The sequence below is a fragment of the Podarcis filfolensis genome (assembly GCF_964270895.1).
Source record: "Podarcis filfolensis genome assembly, chromosome: 3".
Taxonomy (NCBI): domain Eukaryota; kingdom Metazoa; phylum Chordata; class Lepidosauria; order Squamata; family Lacertidae; genus Podarcis; species Podarcis filfolensis.
The window spans coordinates 2,229,693-2,249,016 of NC_139606.1; the positions used below are offsets into that span (position 1 = coordinate 2,229,693).

General features: G+C 39.8%; 1 protein-coding gene across 7 annotated transcripts in view; it reads left to right on the forward strand.

The window, feature by feature from the left end:
- Nucleotides 1-12,162, forward strand: part of SUPT3H (SPT3 homolog, SAGA and STAGA complex component) — a 240,575-nt gene extending 228,413 nt beyond the window's left edge. For 5 of the 7 annotated variants that reach the window (XM_083606697.1, XM_083606695.1, XM_083606696.1 and 2 more), the window contains one exon: nt 9,974-12,162. In XM_083606697.1, the coding sequence (XP_083462823.1) occupies nt 9,974-10,015 (42 nt within the window). In that variant the 3' untranslated portion in view covers nt 10,016-12,162. The remainder of the gene's footprint in view (nt 1-9,973) is intronic. The other 2 variants (XM_083606694.1, XM_083606700.1) reach the window with 1 other exon arrangement.
- The last annotated feature ends 7,162 nt before the right edge of the window (nt 12,163-19,324 follow it).

Consider the following 19,324-nt stretch of genomic DNA (forward strand, 5'->3'; position numbering starts at 1 on the left):
TGCTGTGCACTGATAGTCCTAGCAAAGGTTTATTTCACTGTACCATACATCCAGCATTACCCACCCCCACTCAGAGCCGTTATTTTCTAAATGTAATTTATAATGACTTTCATTTTCATCAGTGTTTGTTGCTTTCCTGCTGCTTGTTAGCTGAAATTAGGCTGACATGTTCTCCACTGAATGGCCAGAGCTAAAGCCACCCTCTCTCTGTTTCTGAAATACAATTAAATTTGAAATGATATAGTACAAGAAGTTAGATGTTGAAAACAGAGGTGAAAAAAACAGAACAACATGAAATGTCAAGCCACATTTTTGCAGGACTCTTTTTACTATATTTCCATAAATACTGAGGGAATTATGTTGCATATACTTGAAACTGTTTATTTTCATATTTGGCTTGATTTCTAGCATTGAGAAAACCATGTCTAATGATCTTGAGCATTCTTGAAGAAAAACCCCCTTATATTTTACATAATGGTTTGCATGTGTGAGTTCCCTCTGGCAGGAACACTATAATTAGCTTGTCGTCTTCCTGAGAGGAGACTATCTGTCTTAAAGATACAGTGGTTAGTCTTGCCTGCTGGAATATTGCGATTCTATTTAAAAGCCAAAGAGCAAGAAAAGCATCCTTTTCTCACTGATTGGTTGCTTTACATTGTGACTTGTTTTTGTCTGTTTTTTAAACTTAATCCTTTTTCACATTCATCTTTATTCTCTTTCTGTTTCTGTGGCTTCCACAGAACCAAAGAATGACTGAGTACTAACAGTTTTCTTTCTTTCTCATTCAGGGCAAAAAGGTCTTGGTTTCTTGAGATTAATAACGTAGCTTCATCTGAATTTGTAACTGTTTGAGCAGGCATTCAGAAATACAAAGTATAATAAAAAAGGTTCTACATGAATCATAAAGTAGCAGATACATCTAAGACTCACTTTCCTAGTGGACTGTCCATACTCTTCCCCAGAGAGTAAAAAATGTGGAACCTTATTTACTTGCATACCTTTTGCTGTAGCTATTAAAAGTCTTGCTTCCCAGCAGTAACTGGGAATGATCAAATCCTTTCTGATTCTGTAAGCGCTGTGGCACCAATCCTGGCTCAGTTGCACTGGCTACCAATTAGTTTCTGGGTTCAATTAAAAGTGCTGGTTTTGACCAATAAAGCCTTAAACAGCTCAGGACCATAGTACCTCCATAATTGCCTCTCCCCGCATGAACCAGCTCAGGCCCGGCAATCCTAGTCTGTGGCCCTTCTCCACATGTCACATCCACAGGAGGTGGCAACCCAAGAAGAGGCCTTTTCATTGGTGACTCCCACTTGTTGAGAGGCTCCCCTGGTGCAGTCTTGGTCTACTGTTAGGAACCAGGCAAAAACATTCCTTTTGGCCCTTAGTTTGGAAGGCTTTTAAGTATTCATGGCCTCTTTTAATGGGTCAGGATCTGCTAGAACTCTCTTTTATTTGTATAGATGTGTTTTGTGAGTGTATTTATTGTAATTGGTTTTAGAATTTCTAATGTGTTTGTAAGCCACTTTGAATAATTTTTATAAGTAAAGCAATTAATAAAGAATATCATTGTTGGAATCTTGAGAGACAATGGGGTGTGTTTCTGGGGGTGAGATCAAACTGCTGGAGAATCACAGCACCCACTGTGGCTGCAGAGGCTGGTAACTCACATTATTTTTGTTGTGTTAGCAGCACCAAAGTGCACTGTCCGAGATGGAAGCCTGGACAGTGGGGGGGGGGGAGGGATCCTGGGCTGCCCAGACAACAAGACCACAACATAATAATACTCACCACCACAGCAGCAGCAATAAGGGAACTCCAAATTCTTCCCTGAAAACAGTTAGTTTTTACATAGTCTAAATTGTAAGGAAGTAGTTTTAGGATGAAACATTGTACAACTGTAGCTTTCAAATGTGTTTCATGCGGAATATAGTATAATTTTTCTAAGAAGTTGATGATGATGATGTCCTTCATAATTTGTATAGTTCCTAAGAGAAGATAAAATCTGAGTTAGAAAATGTGAAATTCAGTAATCTTAAATATGATATTGTTCTGTGAATACCGGAAATTTAATGTAATCTTTCAATATTCCACTGTAGTTCTCATTCACAGGTATTTGATTTATAAGTTGCAGATTTTCCATTTCCTTTAGCTTTTGCAATTTCCCATTGTAACTTTTTTTCAGGCAGGAGTGTTTATGTTTTTTGCAATGTTTTATTTGGAAAAAACTACATTGTATATTTTGTGGGAAATATATATGGTGTGGGGGGTGGGTGGGTGGGTGTAACTGTGCCATGGGAATGGTCATGCAGGCAGTGTCCTGGTGGATTGAGCCCCTGAAGTTCAATGCTCTAGCAATGGCTGTACAGTGGTACCTTGGGTTAAGTACTTAATTCATTCCGGAGGTCTGTACTTAACCTGAAACTGTATTTCCCACTGTAGCTGTTTGGGTGGTCTTCTCACTTAGTGCACTAACCTTGTAGGACTCTAATACCAAAAGAGTAAAGAAGGAGTCACAGAGGAGGCAAAGGGGGGGGGAAACTGAGGAGCCCAGTGCTCGCCATAGGGGCCGGGCCCTAGGGGCCCTGGGTGCTCAAGCACCCACAAAATTCCCAATGAGGGGGCTGGGCACCCACAAATGTTGGCAGTGGGCATTGTGGGGACGTGTGTCTGACATCAGCATGCCCAGTGCTGTGTGGAAGACAGTTGTATGCAGCAAAAACAAATGTGTCATGTTTTGTCTAAAAATGTTTTAATAATGTCTGCTAGTATTATACACGCTTTCTGACCCCATATCAGACCCCATATCTCAGTCCTAGGAACTTCTTGTCTTAATCATATTAATAACCATGTGAAGTTAAGTGAAATTCTAAGCTGTCCGTAGTAGAACTGGTCATGTCTTTTAACATTCAGAGAACGTTTTTAGCAACTTTCTCCCAGGGTCTTGTAAATGATCTGAAAAAGTGTTTTTCTTCTGGCTCTTGAGTTCACCCTGGTTCTAAAAGAACATCTTAAATATAACATGTTCAGGTTCAAAATCCAAGTCTACGTACACATTCTCAAAAAAGACACCCTTTTTTGCCATTTCAGTTTGTTTAGGAGCACAGCTTGTGATTTTTATATTTTTATTTTTTAAGATTTGGCTCTAAGGAAAAGGCTATGCTGAGCATTTTCTTCCTTGCTAAGCTATGGAGAATTGGCGAGTCCTGAGCTGCGCAATATTAGCAGAGGCTGCTGTCGTGACCAGTTAGGCTATCTCTGGATACATTCTACCATGTAAGAACAATGGAGAGTGGCAGAATGGCGTTGTGCTCTGCATATGGAAAGCATCTGCTGTTGGCATAGGATCTCCTCATAAATAAATGACGGCTGTTTTCGTAGTCACTTTAAAGTGTGTAATACAGGTCCAATGTATCAACTTGAGCTTGCAGAAATGTTGATTATCACCAGATTCTAGACATGGGCTACTCAAAGAAATGCCAAAATAATTGTTTCAGCCAGACAGACTTTAGTGCTTTGTACTGTGCAGGGGCAAATTTAATGCAAGCAAAACTGGGAGAGTCTATGGCAGTTAAAACTTTTCCAAAGCTAAAAGGAAACAAAACAATCCCTTACCATTTTATTGTGAACCTTTCAGCTGCAGTCCTCTGAGAGCTTCTCAGATTGAAACCAGAAGTGCAACCTGAAAATTAATATCAATTACTGAAAACAAAATGCCACATCAGTAATGTTAAAAGTCTGTTTTAAAACCCACAAACCCAAGGTAATTCAGAGCTACTGTAGGGCTAAAAATATGAGCTTGACATTCAAGAGTTACCACAAACTGCTTTGCAATCAAAAGCCAACAAGCAAAAGGGGAGCTGCAGTTTGGCCGAGATCGGTGCTCTTATAGTGGCGATGCTTTGTTCTGTGGTCCTGAACACACCAAGACCTCGTATTTCAGCTCGCGACAGCAGGATTCGTAGAAGGGTTGAGAGTGACGTATGTTACAAAACATACATGGAATATGTGATTTTCATTTAGTTCTGCAATATGCTTCTTTAAATCCTTGTTCTTGGGATTCATCACATTCTGTTATTATATTAACAGAAGTGCTCATTTTGGAATTTAATGTATTTGACAATATGTTGACTGCACTGTCTTGATGGTTTTTGCTTTATTTTGCTTCCTAGTATCAAGTGTGCAAAAAACACATGCTTACTGAGTTGGTTGTTTTAACCCATTCTTGCATCCTATCGCCGCTCATCACATTTCAGCACATGTTCACCTGGCAGAGGTGAGGGGTGGGGTACAAGTCTCTTTCCTCTATTCTGGGAGTAAAAATGACAAGACCATTTTGAATGTGGGCACATATGTGCCTCCCACACACATTTCAATCAGAGTGGTTAAAATAGCTCCTAACGCTCACTGCATAAAGAATGGGGTGGATTGAATAAATTAGCAGAATCACAAAAGGAAACCACTCTAGGAAATAGTTTACACTTCATAATCACTGAAATACTCCAGCAAATGTGTCAATCTGTGCTAAATAAATATATTTGTTTATAGACATGTTCTGTATTAGCTTCCACTCTTGCCCAGGACTTTGCCAAACAAAATCCCACTAGAAGTAGGATGTTCGCACCCGAGTAGGAGTTTCTTGGATAAATATTTTTTCTATATTGAGACCAAAACCACTTCTACAAATTTTAGACTTTGATTGAAATAGTATATTTCTTTTGGTTTTTATTTCTTCCCATCTCCGCCACTGGCAACCCCTGGTGCATTACCTTAACTCCTCTTACCTCCCACTGCTCTGGTGAACAAGAGCTTCAGTGGAAACTGAGCACATGGGGCATTAATGAGCCTGAGCAGTAAAAGAACGAGACACACCCAAAGCCGCTGCCACTCAAGGGCCAGGGGCCCAAGAAAAGCTCAGGACTGGGTGAGTTACTTTCCCAACAAACAAGGTTTATCAAATGTGAAGGGAAAAAGTAGATGCAATAATGTGGACACACCTTTCATAGAACATACGTGAGATAGGAAATTATATGTGCTTGCTTCAATATATAGGTGTTTATCCTGTCATAATATTAAAAAGAGGAATCGTTGCCTGAGTAGCCAGTAGCTGCAGCATCTAATGGAATATATCTATTTTTCTCCAAACTTTTTTCAGTTGCTTACATGAAAATTCCACTCCTGTCTGGAGTCCAGTAGCTGCCTATTTCAGCATCCACTTCAGTAATCCTGGTATCTAGCCATAAGAAACAATGGGGAGAAATGGCCTAATGCAAATAATAATTATACGACATGCTATATTTTGAAAGCATTAAACAAACATTCGCCTTGTAATCCATTGAAACACTCTTGGGAAGTAATAGTATTCCTATTTTAAAGACAGGGAAACTGAAACGCCATAAAGGGTGAATGGTCTTTTGGAGGCCACACAGCAAGTAATGCAGTGCAGTTAATATTAAATCCCATCATCTTCTGGCACTTTCAACCCACCCCCTCCCACCCAGCTCAGCTTTCTGAACCACACTGTTTCTCTTCCAAGCAATTTGCCTTAAAATACTCAACAGAGTCTGTCAGGAATAACAATAATCTAGGACACAGACTCATTTGTCTGGCCCTGGCCAGAGCAGAAAACTCCAAATAAATGTTTGTAAGCTAAATGAAACTTGCTGTATGCAGCCCTATTTAGTGCAGGGTCTAATCGGGCCACTACATACTGTACTAATAATCTTCAGTAATACTCTGTGGGAGGTCTTAATGTTGTAGGCTACATGTTTTTAGGCTCTGCCCTGATCCTTAAACAAAATCCAACTTTACAGTTTGCGTTCTTTCTCTGCTTCTCTCCCTTAAGGCTTCCAGCCTAACTTTATTTCCAGAACTTCTCTTACTCTGAAAAAATAAGTCTATTAAAGTTTGTGGCAGTGATGGGAAGAACTTTGCATAAGTATGTTTGTTTTGCAAAAGTGACTGCCAAGTATTGTTTTAGTTTCATTTTTTTAAGCTTCCCTCACCATTGTTTACAGTAGCCTCTGAGAAACTTACAATGATAGTCCACTCCATACCAATTTTCTTCTTTCTCCTTTTGGCAAACGTTTATGGACTATTCCCACACCTCGAGTTTTTACTGGAGCAGATGCCTTCATTCTTTCACCTTCTTTTCTTTCTTCTTCATGATGATATCAGACAAATTCCAGGAAGTGGGAACAGCAATTTGTTAAAGGCTTTTTGATGTAGTGTCATAAAAGGGAATTGAAGAACGACTAGGAAGCAAAATTATGCTATGCTTGCCTTAGAGTCAATACAATCAGTGGGGTGACGTAGATCATTTAGATAAACAAATAATGAGAATGTCATTAATTGTTACAGAGAAATGAATATGAGTATGATGAAGGTATTCTGTGATTGTGCATATCCCTATTAGGTAACATGTCCCCTTGTGTTGACTCTTCTGATATTAATTCCCAATCCTAGTGGTATGTTTGCAATCAGAATATAATAGGTTAGATCCACTTTGAGATGACTCCCAAATCTACACTCACTTGCACTTGATCTGCTTCCATGTGCATTGAAAGCAAATATGAAATCTAAACAATTTGTGACCCATCAAGGTGAATGTAGCCCACCAACCATGCGGATAAAGGCAGAAGCAACCCGGTGGCTTTTGAGTTCTCCAGTGGGCCATTAGCCATGGCTCAGCCTGGGGCACAAGTTGTACAGACCTGACGTGTGCCTCCAGCTATTGCTACGTTAAGCCCAGCCTCCTTTTACTGCTATGAAAGTGTTTGCTACCTTATGAATGAAGAGGACCTGCATGGGCAGAATTGTTGGAGGTGGGGTTTGCAAGCCTGCCCCTCCCCACTGTAAGCCAGCGTAGGCTCATGAATAAGGCTTGCATGAATAAGGTGATATTATTTATTTAATAAAATTTTATTTCATATAATTTATATACTGTTTGATAAAACCTCATTGATTAGGAGAGAAGGCAAGAAATAGATCCCAGCAAATGTTGACTTTGACCTCCTCCTCTTCTCATTTGTGTGTTCTTTGTCACACCCGCTCATGTTTAAAGTCCAGAAGTGACCTGTTGTTCAATGGTGGTTGCACACTGCCCAGGTCATTACATTTCTATTAAAGTTGATTGTTGCTGAGTAAATGTGTGGTTCGCAACTACTGAAGCTGTAACTGACTGAGATGCACAGTAAAGCAGAATGGCTTTGAGGCCTTCTCCCAAACATGTTCAGCTCCTCTGTTGACTAGCAAGGCCAGTGTTACACCTTAATAGATGCTATTGTTGTACGGTGTATTTTGGGTCTATGGGCCACAATAAAGCTGTGTGTGTGGTTTTAAAGGGGGCGTAGGGTAGACTGGATTCTTTATGACCTGAATCCAACTTGTGTTTGTGTGGCTGCCAAAATCTCATCCCCCAAACTGTGGAGAATTCAACTGTTTAACTTTAATCTGAATCCAAGTTTATTCTCAGGTTCATTTATCTCAATATAGGCTGCACAGTAGCTTTAAAGGTTGTATTTGTGTGTTAAAGGTTGTTGCTGTGGTTATAAAACTGTTTAAATTTCAAGGTCAAGAAGGAAAATACGTTATTTTGCATGAAATTCGTAATGTGAACTTGGGCAGGCTGCAAAGCTATGGCATCTTTGGACTTGTGGTTCTTGTGGTATATTGGATCTCTTTTAGTCATTTAAGGTCTGGCCTGTGTTTGACTATTTCATTCTCGGCTCTTAATTTTTATGACAAAAAATGCTCTTATGTTCAAGCTTATATTATTTGCCATGTAGTGATTAATTAATACACTTACAACAGAATTCTGTAGGGCTTATTCCGAGGTAAGTGTGCATAGAATTTCATTTTTAAAAAGTGAATACTGAAGCTTCACGCATGCATTCTCTACCCATCCTTGGAAAATAATAGAAAATGTGCCCTACACATATAATAAGATTTAACAAGATACAAAAAATGAATATCAACAACAGCAACAGCAACAAAAAAATGGTTGGTATCCGTCTGTCTCAGGAGACAATGGAAGAGTGTTCCTTCAGGGGTTGGAGAGTTACAGTGCCTGTTGTGACTGTAGAGACCAATAACCCCAACAGTCCCTCCTAAATAATATCCCAGCCCAAGATTCTGTTCAGCAGCCTCAGCTTTTGTAGCTGGAGTCAGTCCAGGCAGTGCCATCCCAGGCCAGGTAGAAAAAAACCAACAAGGCAGGCAGCAGGTCTTCCAGGACTCACAGTCAATATTCAAAACCCTTTGGCGCTCTCACCCCAAGGAGACTTTCCTAGTGCCCACAATGTTGAGTTTGCAGCAGCCAAAACCTTTATTTTATTATCCCAGCTGCTTTGCAATAGCTATTTTGTCATTGGATTATGATTGTGTGCTTTTATATTTTGTTACATTTTTATATTTCAGTAAATGCCCTGAAAACATTTTTGAAGGGTGATATACAAATCCACTAAATAAATAAATACATTTTAAAAAACAAACAAACCCTGAGCCTTCCATCCCCTCATCATTAGTGACTCGGGCCAGTTGTTTCAGTCTGGAGATCAGAACAGAGAAATGCAGAAATACCACCTACTTCCAGAGTGGTCGACCCTTGTCTTCCTTGGCTGATGTGTTCAAGAGCGTATGGACAGGTTGTCTTGGAAGAGGCAGATGCCTCTCAGAGAGGGAGGACCCAGCAGCATTTATGCTAAAGAACTCTGTAGAGCTCTGTTTTGTCCCTTGTTATTCAAGATCTATGAAAAGCTGCGCAGATGTGCCACTGGGGTAAAGATTCATCAAGATTCATTCTGTTCAGGTGAATCAGTGAATGTTTTAAATCAGTGTGCAGAATCAGTAAAGAATTGAATGGAGGCTCATAAATGGAAGCTAAGTCCTACTGTTGGTTGGCAGGCTGTTTGACATGGAAGTGGTAGTCAACCAGTATTGGCTGGTGTTGCACTGCCCTTAGAGATCAATGGCTGTCTTTGGTTGGGACTGCCTCCAAAAAGTGCTTTGAAACTTCACTTGGTCCAAAATGTTGTAAACTGGGACTCACAGTGGGGAACATGTTTCACCTTTGCTCAAAGACCTTCATTGCCTTCCAGATTGTTTCTGAGCACAATTCAAAGTGATGGCTTTAACCTGCAAAGCCACCAAAGGTCAGGGACCAAATGAGCCAGTCTGTCAACTAAAACAATCATCTCTGTTTGTGTTGCCGTTAGAGCTAGCTGCTGCATAAAAGGTGGCCACAAACGTATTTGAGATGGTGATTAAATTGTGTACTTCCTTCCTCTAGCAAATCCAGTCAACTCTTTTGCTAGCTTTAAGGCAGCAGATAGTCTGTCCCATTTCCCCAACCTTTTAACATCAAATGACTTTTTGATCTGCTCATTTGATTTTTATCCAACTTTTTTTAACCATTGTTGATGCTTTTGTATGTTTTTAATTGGTTTTGTAAGCTGCTTTAGAGGACCTTGTTGAAAGTTGGTGTAGAAATCTTTAAATATACCAGTCTTCAACATACAGCTTATCTATTTTGAGTGTGAACAATATTAAAAATATGAAAACCAAGGTGGATGGATTTGAATCTAGGAGACTAGGATTAGTTCCCATGAAGTCTCTGTCAAGGAGAGTCTCCTGGAGTGAAGAGATTGCATGGATTTATAAAGGACAGAAAAACTACAATAATAGTCGTTCTGACCCCCATGTATTGGGTAATTAACAAAACAGGATGTCATATTTTTGCACATGTCCTGGAATAGTATCACTAACCACTTGTGAACCACACTGAGCTTTTAATAGAAAAAGTGGTTGCTTAATGCTTCCTCACCAGAAATATTGTGGAAGCATTCTAATGCTTGCTGTTAGATTGCAGCCAGAATGGTCTACAAAACAGGAAGAAAGCGTTGCTCTGCTCTCTGCCTCTTTTCCTTGTTTAAGTTGATGTGATAATTCATTACAGATTTTCTTTCTTTGACAGAGCGCCTACCGCAGAAATGGGATGACTTTTCTTGCTTGCTAATATGGATGTGGCTACAGCAACAGGAAAGACCATGTTATATTAAGGTGATTCCCCCTCCTCGCATGACACCCTTCGGGAGGGGGGGGTAAATAAATAAAAGTTCCAGCCAGCATGTGTCTACTGGTGAGTGGGCTGGTTTGTTGTGACTATCAACTGGCTGACTGTCTCTTTTTTCAGCCCCCACCCATTGTTACTCTTCTTTCCTAAATGGAACATTTAGGCAATTAATGGCAGGATGTTTGGGCTATTGTGTAGGTGGATGAGAATGCAGTATCCCTTTTGTTAATTTTAGTTCATCACTATATATCCTTTTACATAGCAGGGCAAAAAGAAGCCAGCATATGGTTTGTTTTTTGTCCATTAAACGACAACTGATCTTTCTTTTCTATTTTTTTTCCTTCTTGCCAGGAAAAGGTTTTTTTAGGGGTGTCAGTTAAAGTATTTGGGGTGGGCAGAAACTCCTAGTAATTAAGCATTCAGTGTCCATTGAAAACTGGGGTACTGTAGCAGTTATGTCCATGAGCTGTGAGCCAGGAAGTCCTTACTGTGACCTTTAAGCTGAGCTAAGAACTCACCAATCTTAGCTTCCATCTGTGATCATTATAATAATACTGGTTTGCCTTGTTTGTTTTTTGAAAAACAGTCCTTTCCAAACTGTGAGAGAACTGCTATTGTAGCATGACAAAATTATTATTAAATAAATAAAGCCTCCTGCGAGGCCAAACCACACACCCACTATGGATGTCCTTAGGCAAAAGTAATTATGGTGCAGCACTGTATCAGGTGTAATTGAAGCATTTATCATCATTCCTGGGGCGGAAATGCTGCCTGGTTTTCCACCATCAGAGAAGGCAGCCCATTATGTCTCCAAGGTGAGGCTCCTTCAATCAGGACACACACTCAGAGTAGTGAGTCATGCATAGACACAGGGAGTGGACTCCTTGAAAAGCAGGTAATTGCTCTGTCACACTTTTAGAACACATTTTCAGTTGCAAGAGTGAAATGTGCATACAGTTTTAATACAGAATAATAGAGGGGGGGACTATGCTTCTATTCTTAGCATCATTGCTAAGAAGAAGATAATGGAAGTTCTTCAGACACTTGAGGGAAAGCTTGCACAACCTAGTAGAATGATTTTAGTGACTTCGTATTCCAGTGGGGACTGCCTCCTTCTTCTCATCAAGCTATGGAATGGAGATTGCCAGGGAACATGTGGAGCTTCCCATGCACATTCCATGTTAAAGAGCTCAAAACGATGTGCCAGTGACACTTTGGTGTGTGCCATTTCTGCTTAAAAAAATAAATGTTTAGAGGTACTCTCATTTTCCTACTTGTATTGAAATACTGCCCCTCAATGAGGCCAAATTTAGATTCACAAAATGTTTAGGGGTATGCGTACCCCTGCATCCCCCCTGAAAAAAGCAGTGCCTAGGACCATGGCAAGGGTCAAATGGAAGGCTCTTCTATTTGAGGTAAACAAGGCCAAGTCACAGTGACCTTCAAAAATCAATATTAAGATTTAAGGTTTCCTAAGGAATGACATTGCTGAAAGCAATCAATCTTACTAGGCTTACTTTGCCTTAAATGTCCCATTCCTGTTTTCTGTATTTTTTTCAGTGAAATGTATTAAGCTCTATGTCTATTGAGCAGCAAGTGTGTTAGAGCCAACTAAATGGAATTCATGAGTTCACTATCTGCTAATTTGTCTGTACATTCATACAGTAAATCTGTGGTCTTCATGACGACTATAGCAGAACCTAGTACAAATTCTGGAGTGAGGTCTGAACGTGAACATTGTTCTGGTTATCGTTTTGGATGGGAAGCGCATTGAATGTTTCACTTAAACTCTCCAATATCAACCCCTTGGCAAGCGCTGCTGCTGCAGCAAACTTAATCAAAGGACTGAGAAAGATTGCAAACAGAGGACATTCACAATCAACTAAAGGAATGATTTATTATATATACCAACCTTATCACTGGACAGTTTTCAAAACTGGGTATTCTTGTGAATTGTTGCAGTTGATACAGTATTCTACTGTACGAAGTGGCAGAGTTGTAATTTTAAAAAAATCCATGTCATTTTCCTGGAACTAATCTGCATGTTAAAGAACTAAAAATAATATGTACAATAAAGAAGAAGAAACATTTCTGATGTTCCGTCTATGCTTGCTGAAATGTATGATTAAACTTTTCTTTTTATCATGATTTCTTATTTTTCTTGGCGTCCATAATGATGGAAAATTATATGCTTGCTGTAAACATCCAGACTATTTAAAAGGACACCAGCATTTATTGTATTTGGTTTCGATCTGCAGGCATATAAGCAAATGAAAACATTTTGGGCCAAGAATACTGGAATAAAAATTCCTTCTGTAGCTGTATCTTTCCCAGATTTTACATTTGTTTTTTAAAAAGTGCATCAGCAGAAAAAGCACTGGCATGTCTTTCTTACTGGTACACTTACAACCCCAGAGAATGAAAAATCAACATATATTTCTCTTAGAAATATGACAGATCATGTTTTTGTTGGTCTGCTGTATATTTGTCTGTCTTGAACAGTCTGACAGGCAATTATTTATAAAATCTAGGTTTGTTCAAGAAACCCATATAATAACCTTTCTCTTCTCCAAGAAGCAAAAATTATAAGGAAGCCAAGAAGCAAGAATTATAAGGAAAACAAGCTACACTTTGTCTCACTTTCTTGGACCAGCCTGTATATATTCGCATAATGGGTGAATACAGCATTCTTTCAAGTTTTTCCTTTTCCTATACTTCCTGATATTCCTATTCTTTTGATCACATCCCTTTTAGCTTGCATTTAGGGTGAATGTGCCATTCACAGTCATGAGATAAGCTTTGAGGTGATGTTGTTCACCCTACTTTGTAATAATCAGCCACATTCCAGCCTATTTAGGTCCAGTCCAGCCCACTGAGCTCAGCCAATAGAATATGCCAAAGGCTGTGTTGAAATCTGTTCAGAAGGAATAAACAGCAGAACCAAGTCTTCAAGAAGGACGTTGTATTCAAAAAAAGCAATGCAAAATAATTCACTGAGGATCAAGTATCCTATATTATTGGCTTGTGCTTATATACTTGGTTTGTAGATTACATTGATTCCTTATTGTAGATGCACATAGTAGTATGAAGAGGCATTGTGACTCAGTGCAACCTTATTATCTCAACTCAGAAGTTAAGCCTGTTGAATTCAATGGGATCTGCACCCAAGTACAATAAATGTGGTTCAGTGATTGAATGTATACAACCCCCTACATCAGTGTACTGTCGGACAATGCACAGAGTGGGACTTGCTTGTTAGGAAGCCTGCAACCTTCAGAATGAGCCTAGAGATAAGGTGGGATGTGAAGAAATCATTTAAAAGCTTCCAGAGGATTTGCTGCATAAGGCATGAAAGTTGCATGTTTGAAGCAAGCGGGATCCAAACATGCTTAGGTGAAGCTGTTATTCATTAGTGTGTCAGGACTTCGGGTAACTTAAAAGAGTTTTATTAGAAGAGAAGCTACTCCGGGTTCTAAAGAAATCTTCCCTTTAATGGTGTAGCTTGCTAGTTTTCTTCCTATTGCCTTCATTTCGGTCAGCCAGCCAGTTTATGTTACTTCCTAGGAGGCTCTCGGGCTTACATGGTTTGGAAGCGGTAGAGTGTGCTTTGGGGGTCAAAGCGGGATTGTTGTGGAAAAAATTCTTTTCTGGCATTTTTCAGAATGGGACCAAATTTGCATTAAAACTGCCGTCAGCCATGTGCTGTTCTCATAAAATATTTTACCGTTTCCTGTCTAGCTCATGTGGAATGTTTCATAGTACATAAACACTTCCACAGATAATTTAAGGATAAATAGATAGTGACATTTGTCACAGGTCTAGCCCCAAGTTGAAGACTATTCTATTACAGTTCATTGGCTGAGTGAATCTTCTTTGGTTTTGGTTTTAGTCTAGGGACCAGGTTAGGCTTTTAAAGCGCCAACTGTACATCTGTACAGAGCAGCAGTTCAGTTAGGGAAACTTGGTGGCATGCATTAAATTCTTGACTTTTCAGAGGGCAACAAGCCAACATTATGCAACAAAACCATCCCTGGAGGAATTGAACGTACATTTGGTGGCTTAAGTAAGGCCAGATGGCTTAAAAACCAGTAAAAGGGTAGCTATTCTAATATAACTTTTATGGTCCCTTAAGATAATGACACTCTAAAAAATCCCATATATCATGGAAGGACAAGAATCAGATACTTGAACTTCCATAAATCATTGATGGAAGCAATAGAAACAACCCTTTAAAAGACAGAGTACCATGTTTTACGTTGAAATCTTCATATCTTATTCCCAGGAATGATATTAATTACAGGGGAGCATCAGTTGTCTTTTCTCTATAACTGGGAGAAAAGTACAGAGATTTCTCTGTGTTGCTAGCAATAAGAGATATAGGATGACCAAAACTAGAAATATAGAGGAAAAATATAGCTATAAACTATACAGGTATGTTTTGATTTTGCCATATATAATATCTTACAATGGTCACAATGGGGGAAACTATCTTAAATGGTAATGCTGTGTATGTGCAAACACTGACTCCAAACATTTTTTCTTAACACTGCCGATTTACAAAACACATCAGATGAAAAACATCAAGAGAGTTACTTGAAGTGGGTCTGTGCTTAATGGAGATCTCTCAAGATGCCCAAGCAGTAACAGTTATAATCTATTGAAAAGAGATAGGCCAACTTTTGAGCCACCTCTTAATGAAAAAGTAGTACAAAAATGTTATTAGGAAATATTCCCAAGTCAAGGCACCAAGCTACCAGGCAAGGCAATCTGGTTCAACACCAGAACTACTGTATTACCCAATAAGAAACTGATGAGAGAGGAAGTGAAGCCTTCTTTTCCTGTTCTCATTTTCTCTGTGCCATGTAACTGACTGTGGAAGATGTATCTAAGCAAGCTCCAAGCTTAGAGCATGTGCTTGAAGCTATTTTTTTGTATTTTATACCCAAGAGGTATCTTGCTGCTGCTTGGATAAATGCATGAATTAGACCTTTGGAACATTGTGTAAGTAAAGCATCTTAAACTTACTTAACAGTTTCTGGGCTGTTCATTGTAAGTTGGGTAGAAGAGAGGAGCACTGTTTGCAAGCTGACTAAATGGGATAAAATAGTCTAACAACTTAATTTCTAACACTATACTGCTGCTTGACTTTTGTATCTTTAAACTCTGCTACCGGGGGGTCTCTCCAGCTGGAGAGTGAATTTAGCCCAGCATTTTGAATCCTGGCACCCAGCCAGTTCTTTTATTATTTACCTCCCACAAGTGGGTCACAGGGATTCAAATTTTCCTTCCCCACATTTCACATTGCCTATGGCCAAGGGTAAGTCTTACTGTAGATATGATGGTCACCTCTCCCTGGCATCAAGGTGATATTTTGGAGGTTAAAAAAAAAACCTCCAACAAAACAAAACAGAGAGAGAGAGAGCAGCAGCAGCAGCAGCAGACATTTTCCCTCTTCTGCCTTTCTTTTCCTATTGACTGTGGCAGCCTTCTCAGTCTGGCACTGGCCATTGGGAGAAAGGCAGGAGAAAGCAGTTTCCATCCAGGAGACTCAGTTTGCTAAATTGGATGTTCTCATAGCTTGTCCTAGTGAAATCATTAATTATAATTTGAACTTTCATTTTAAGAAACTGAAGGGACCACTCCTGCAATATTCTAGAATTTGTAATATCATGTAAGTGGCAAAAGGAGAATTTGAATAGTGGACATTTTTTAAAGTTTATTTCTTAAAACCTGGTAAATCTTCTGTGCTAACTTTCATAGTGAAGAGACCAAACATCTTGGTTTATTACAAAGGCTTGTAGCCTTATAATGACATAGGTGTTCTAAGTTTGTAACACCTATGGGTGTCAAAGACTGAGGAAATCCTTTATTTGAACTCTGGAGACCTGCCCACCAACTCAGAACTTTCTGTCTCACCCCCCACCCTGCCACTCAAATGCTGGCAATTGTCTGTATTTAAATTCTGGCTGTGCTGTTGCTGCTGATTCTGGCAGGGAGTTTTCCTAGCATTTCCTACAGGAGTGCAAATAATTTTTTGAGAGGAGAACACCTGGGTAGATAACATCTCAAAGCAAATTTCTTCCAGTGACTGGGGATGCCGACAGAATAGAGAACATACTTTATATTCCAGTGGAATCACAGCCAAGACATACAAATATGGTGCAGTTTTGGCAAACTCATCATGAGTTTCCTTTTACGCAGGCAGTATTTTTAATTGTGTCCTAAGCTTATGGACCCAAATAATACATATGCAGTTTGAAAGAAGTTGAGAATTATATGCTGCAGAATTAGATGGTTAGAGGTGAAAAGGTATTAAAGGAGCTTACAAAAATGTATTTTAAAACACATTCTAATTATTTGAAAAACAAAGTATCAGCTTTAAATAATTTCCTGGTTTGTGCAGGGAGGGCAATAGTTAGTATTTTTATGATACTTGCATATTGAGCAGAGGGAGGGGGAAGTTGTCAAAGCTGGATGCTGAATAAATACCTCACTGCTTGCTGAAATTATATTTGAAACTTCCTTGAATTTTATTATACATGGATTGTGCACTTGGCTGCCATTTGCTTCCTCCAGACTCCCAAAGGTAAGTCTATTGTGCCCTCTGGGGGTTCTCTACTGCTTCAACTTAGAACTCAATTTCATTTATTATTTTTTTGCTTATCATAAAATATTGTTACATTTTTTCTACTTTGGGCTTGATGAACAAAGAAATTTATTGCCTTCTTTACATCAGGAAGTCTAGGTTTTCCTGACATTTTATTACTTTGAATATTAGAAACATTTCAATCCCAGACAATAAATATTACATGATTATTCTTTACAAATGGATAGGCTATTCCTCCCCTCTCCTCCATGCCCCTGCTCCAGGTTTTACTATGCAACACAATATTACCAAGCAACACCCAAAAATTATATAGACACTTGAGATTTTTGATATTAAATTGATCTTGAAAAGCCAGAGATGCGTCCCAGAGTTTGCTTGCAAGTTATGGACGAAACAGTTTGAAACAGGAGATGACCCAACAAAATGTATGAAGTTTTAAGTTCACTGATTTCAGTGGGATAGCTTGATAAGCGCATGTATGGACAATTTGACTAGATTGTGAGATGTCCCCTTGTTAACTGGGACACTGTGCCCTTTGAGAAGAGCATCACAGCGCCAGGCCTGCTGTGGGCAGCCAAAGCCTTCGCTTGAAGTGGCGGCAAAACAACTGTCAACACTCCCGCATAGCCTCTCAGTCCCTTGCGTGTTTTGTGAACTGTCCACAGGACTTCGCTGAATGGCTGTATATAAATGCCAGCCTGTCCGCCCATCAACCTAGGCTGCAGGCGACATGGGGCTTGTCCACACTTCTGCCTGCCCTGCCACAATCCGGGGGGGGGGGCTCTCTTTACAGCTCTGTAAAGAGCTGTAAAAAGCGGGATTTCCAGAGGGGCAAATGTGACCAGGACCCATGCCTAGAAAGCATGGGGCAAGTGGGGAAACTGACTGGATCCGTGCTTCGTAATCACTGGACAAGGGGAAGTGTGGACAAGCCCTAAGCCTTGAGCATAGGGGCAGGGATGCCAGCAGGAATTCCTGGACCTGATGCACTGCATATGAATGGAAGTGGAAGAACACCGTCACCCTGCAATCTATTGGTGGAATCTGCTGCATATATATGTGCATATAATAATTTTGCCTATCCTCCCTCTCTGGGCTGTTACAAAGATAAAAGGAGGAATGGGGAGGTAAGAGACACAGCCTTGAGCTCCTGGGAGGAAAAGATGCAAATATATAATGCCATTCCTGTCAAGAAAAATAAACATACACAAAGCCAGGAGAACATCTTGCCCGCCCCCAACATTCCACAATCCAGATAATTTACAGCAAAACAACAAAACAAAAAGCTTGCCAACACTGGAGATGTAAAAATGCACACACCACATGTAGCAGTTTATTGTCAAAACCAGTTGGTCATTGCAGGTTTTTTTTCCTAAGCCAAAATGGTTTCCTGCCAAATAGCAATGATGCTTCAATAACCCCTGCCTAATTGCTTTAAAAATAGGATTGGAATGGAAGAGAGAGAGAGAGAGAGAATAATAACATAATCCTGTATTTACTCAAAAGTAAATCCCATTGATTTACAGCACAATTCTAACCATGTCTACTCTAATGTAAGTCCTATTGAATTGCAGCCCAAGACAAATTAAATTTGCATAACACCAGCACATTTTAATAGCATAAATTGCATGTTGGCTGGTTGACCGGGCAGACAATGGAGGAGTATTGGAGAGTTACAGCGCCTGCTGTGGCTGCAGAAACTGATATGGGAGAGACATATTGGATACAGCTGTGGCAGATGAAAATGTCCAGTTTTGCACTCCTCCTAGTGGTCCTTTCTCCTCTGCTGCTGCTGAAATCCATAGGCTCCCACAAGTCATATGATATGCAAACACACACAAACCACTATATGCCGTATCTGGGGAGCAATGAGACAGAAGCAGGAAAAGGTATTCCAAATTCCTAGCTCTGCCTGGTAGTGTCCAAAATGGCAACTTGCCAGTCCTAGCTCTGACTTCACTTGTCGACTAAAATTCTGTAAGGTGGGGACGACTACAAACCAGGCTAGCTCATTTCACAGAAACTACAAAGAACGGGGAGTTCACTGAAAATCCCTTCCATTTAATGTTTATGTATTACATGATTTAATTGCACTGACCTACATATAACCTGCCCTGGGACCTCATGATGAAGTGTGGGCTGTAGACCTGTACACCTGCCAACAGACCAATTGCTGAACATACTTTTTCTTTTTCTTCTTTATGATAAGGAGGAAAATTTCCCATCTTGTCTTTGGGCATAGCAGCCATTCTCCAAGAATTCTTTGAGATTATGGCTGGTGGCTCTAAAATAACACCCTCAAACTCCTGCAACCCCACAGAATGTAATTCATCTAGGCCCTGGAGACAAACCCATTCAAAGTAGATAAGTGTTCTCTAATCATTTCCTTTCCTTTCCTGGGCTGCAAGTCCTTTCTTACATCATTTGTTCTATTCCCCTCAGGTTAACCCAATGCTCCTTGCTGAAGAAGACCAGGGGATGATAAATTGGGCAGTTCTGCCTTCTCTTCATCTCCTGCTAACACATCTCAAGTAACCAGATCAATCCCTTCCTTGTTCTACTTCTTGCTCCAAACATAGCCAAAAATGTGCCTCTTTTTTAAATATCTTTTGCAAGCCTCAGCTCAGTTTTAGCCTTCCCAAAAC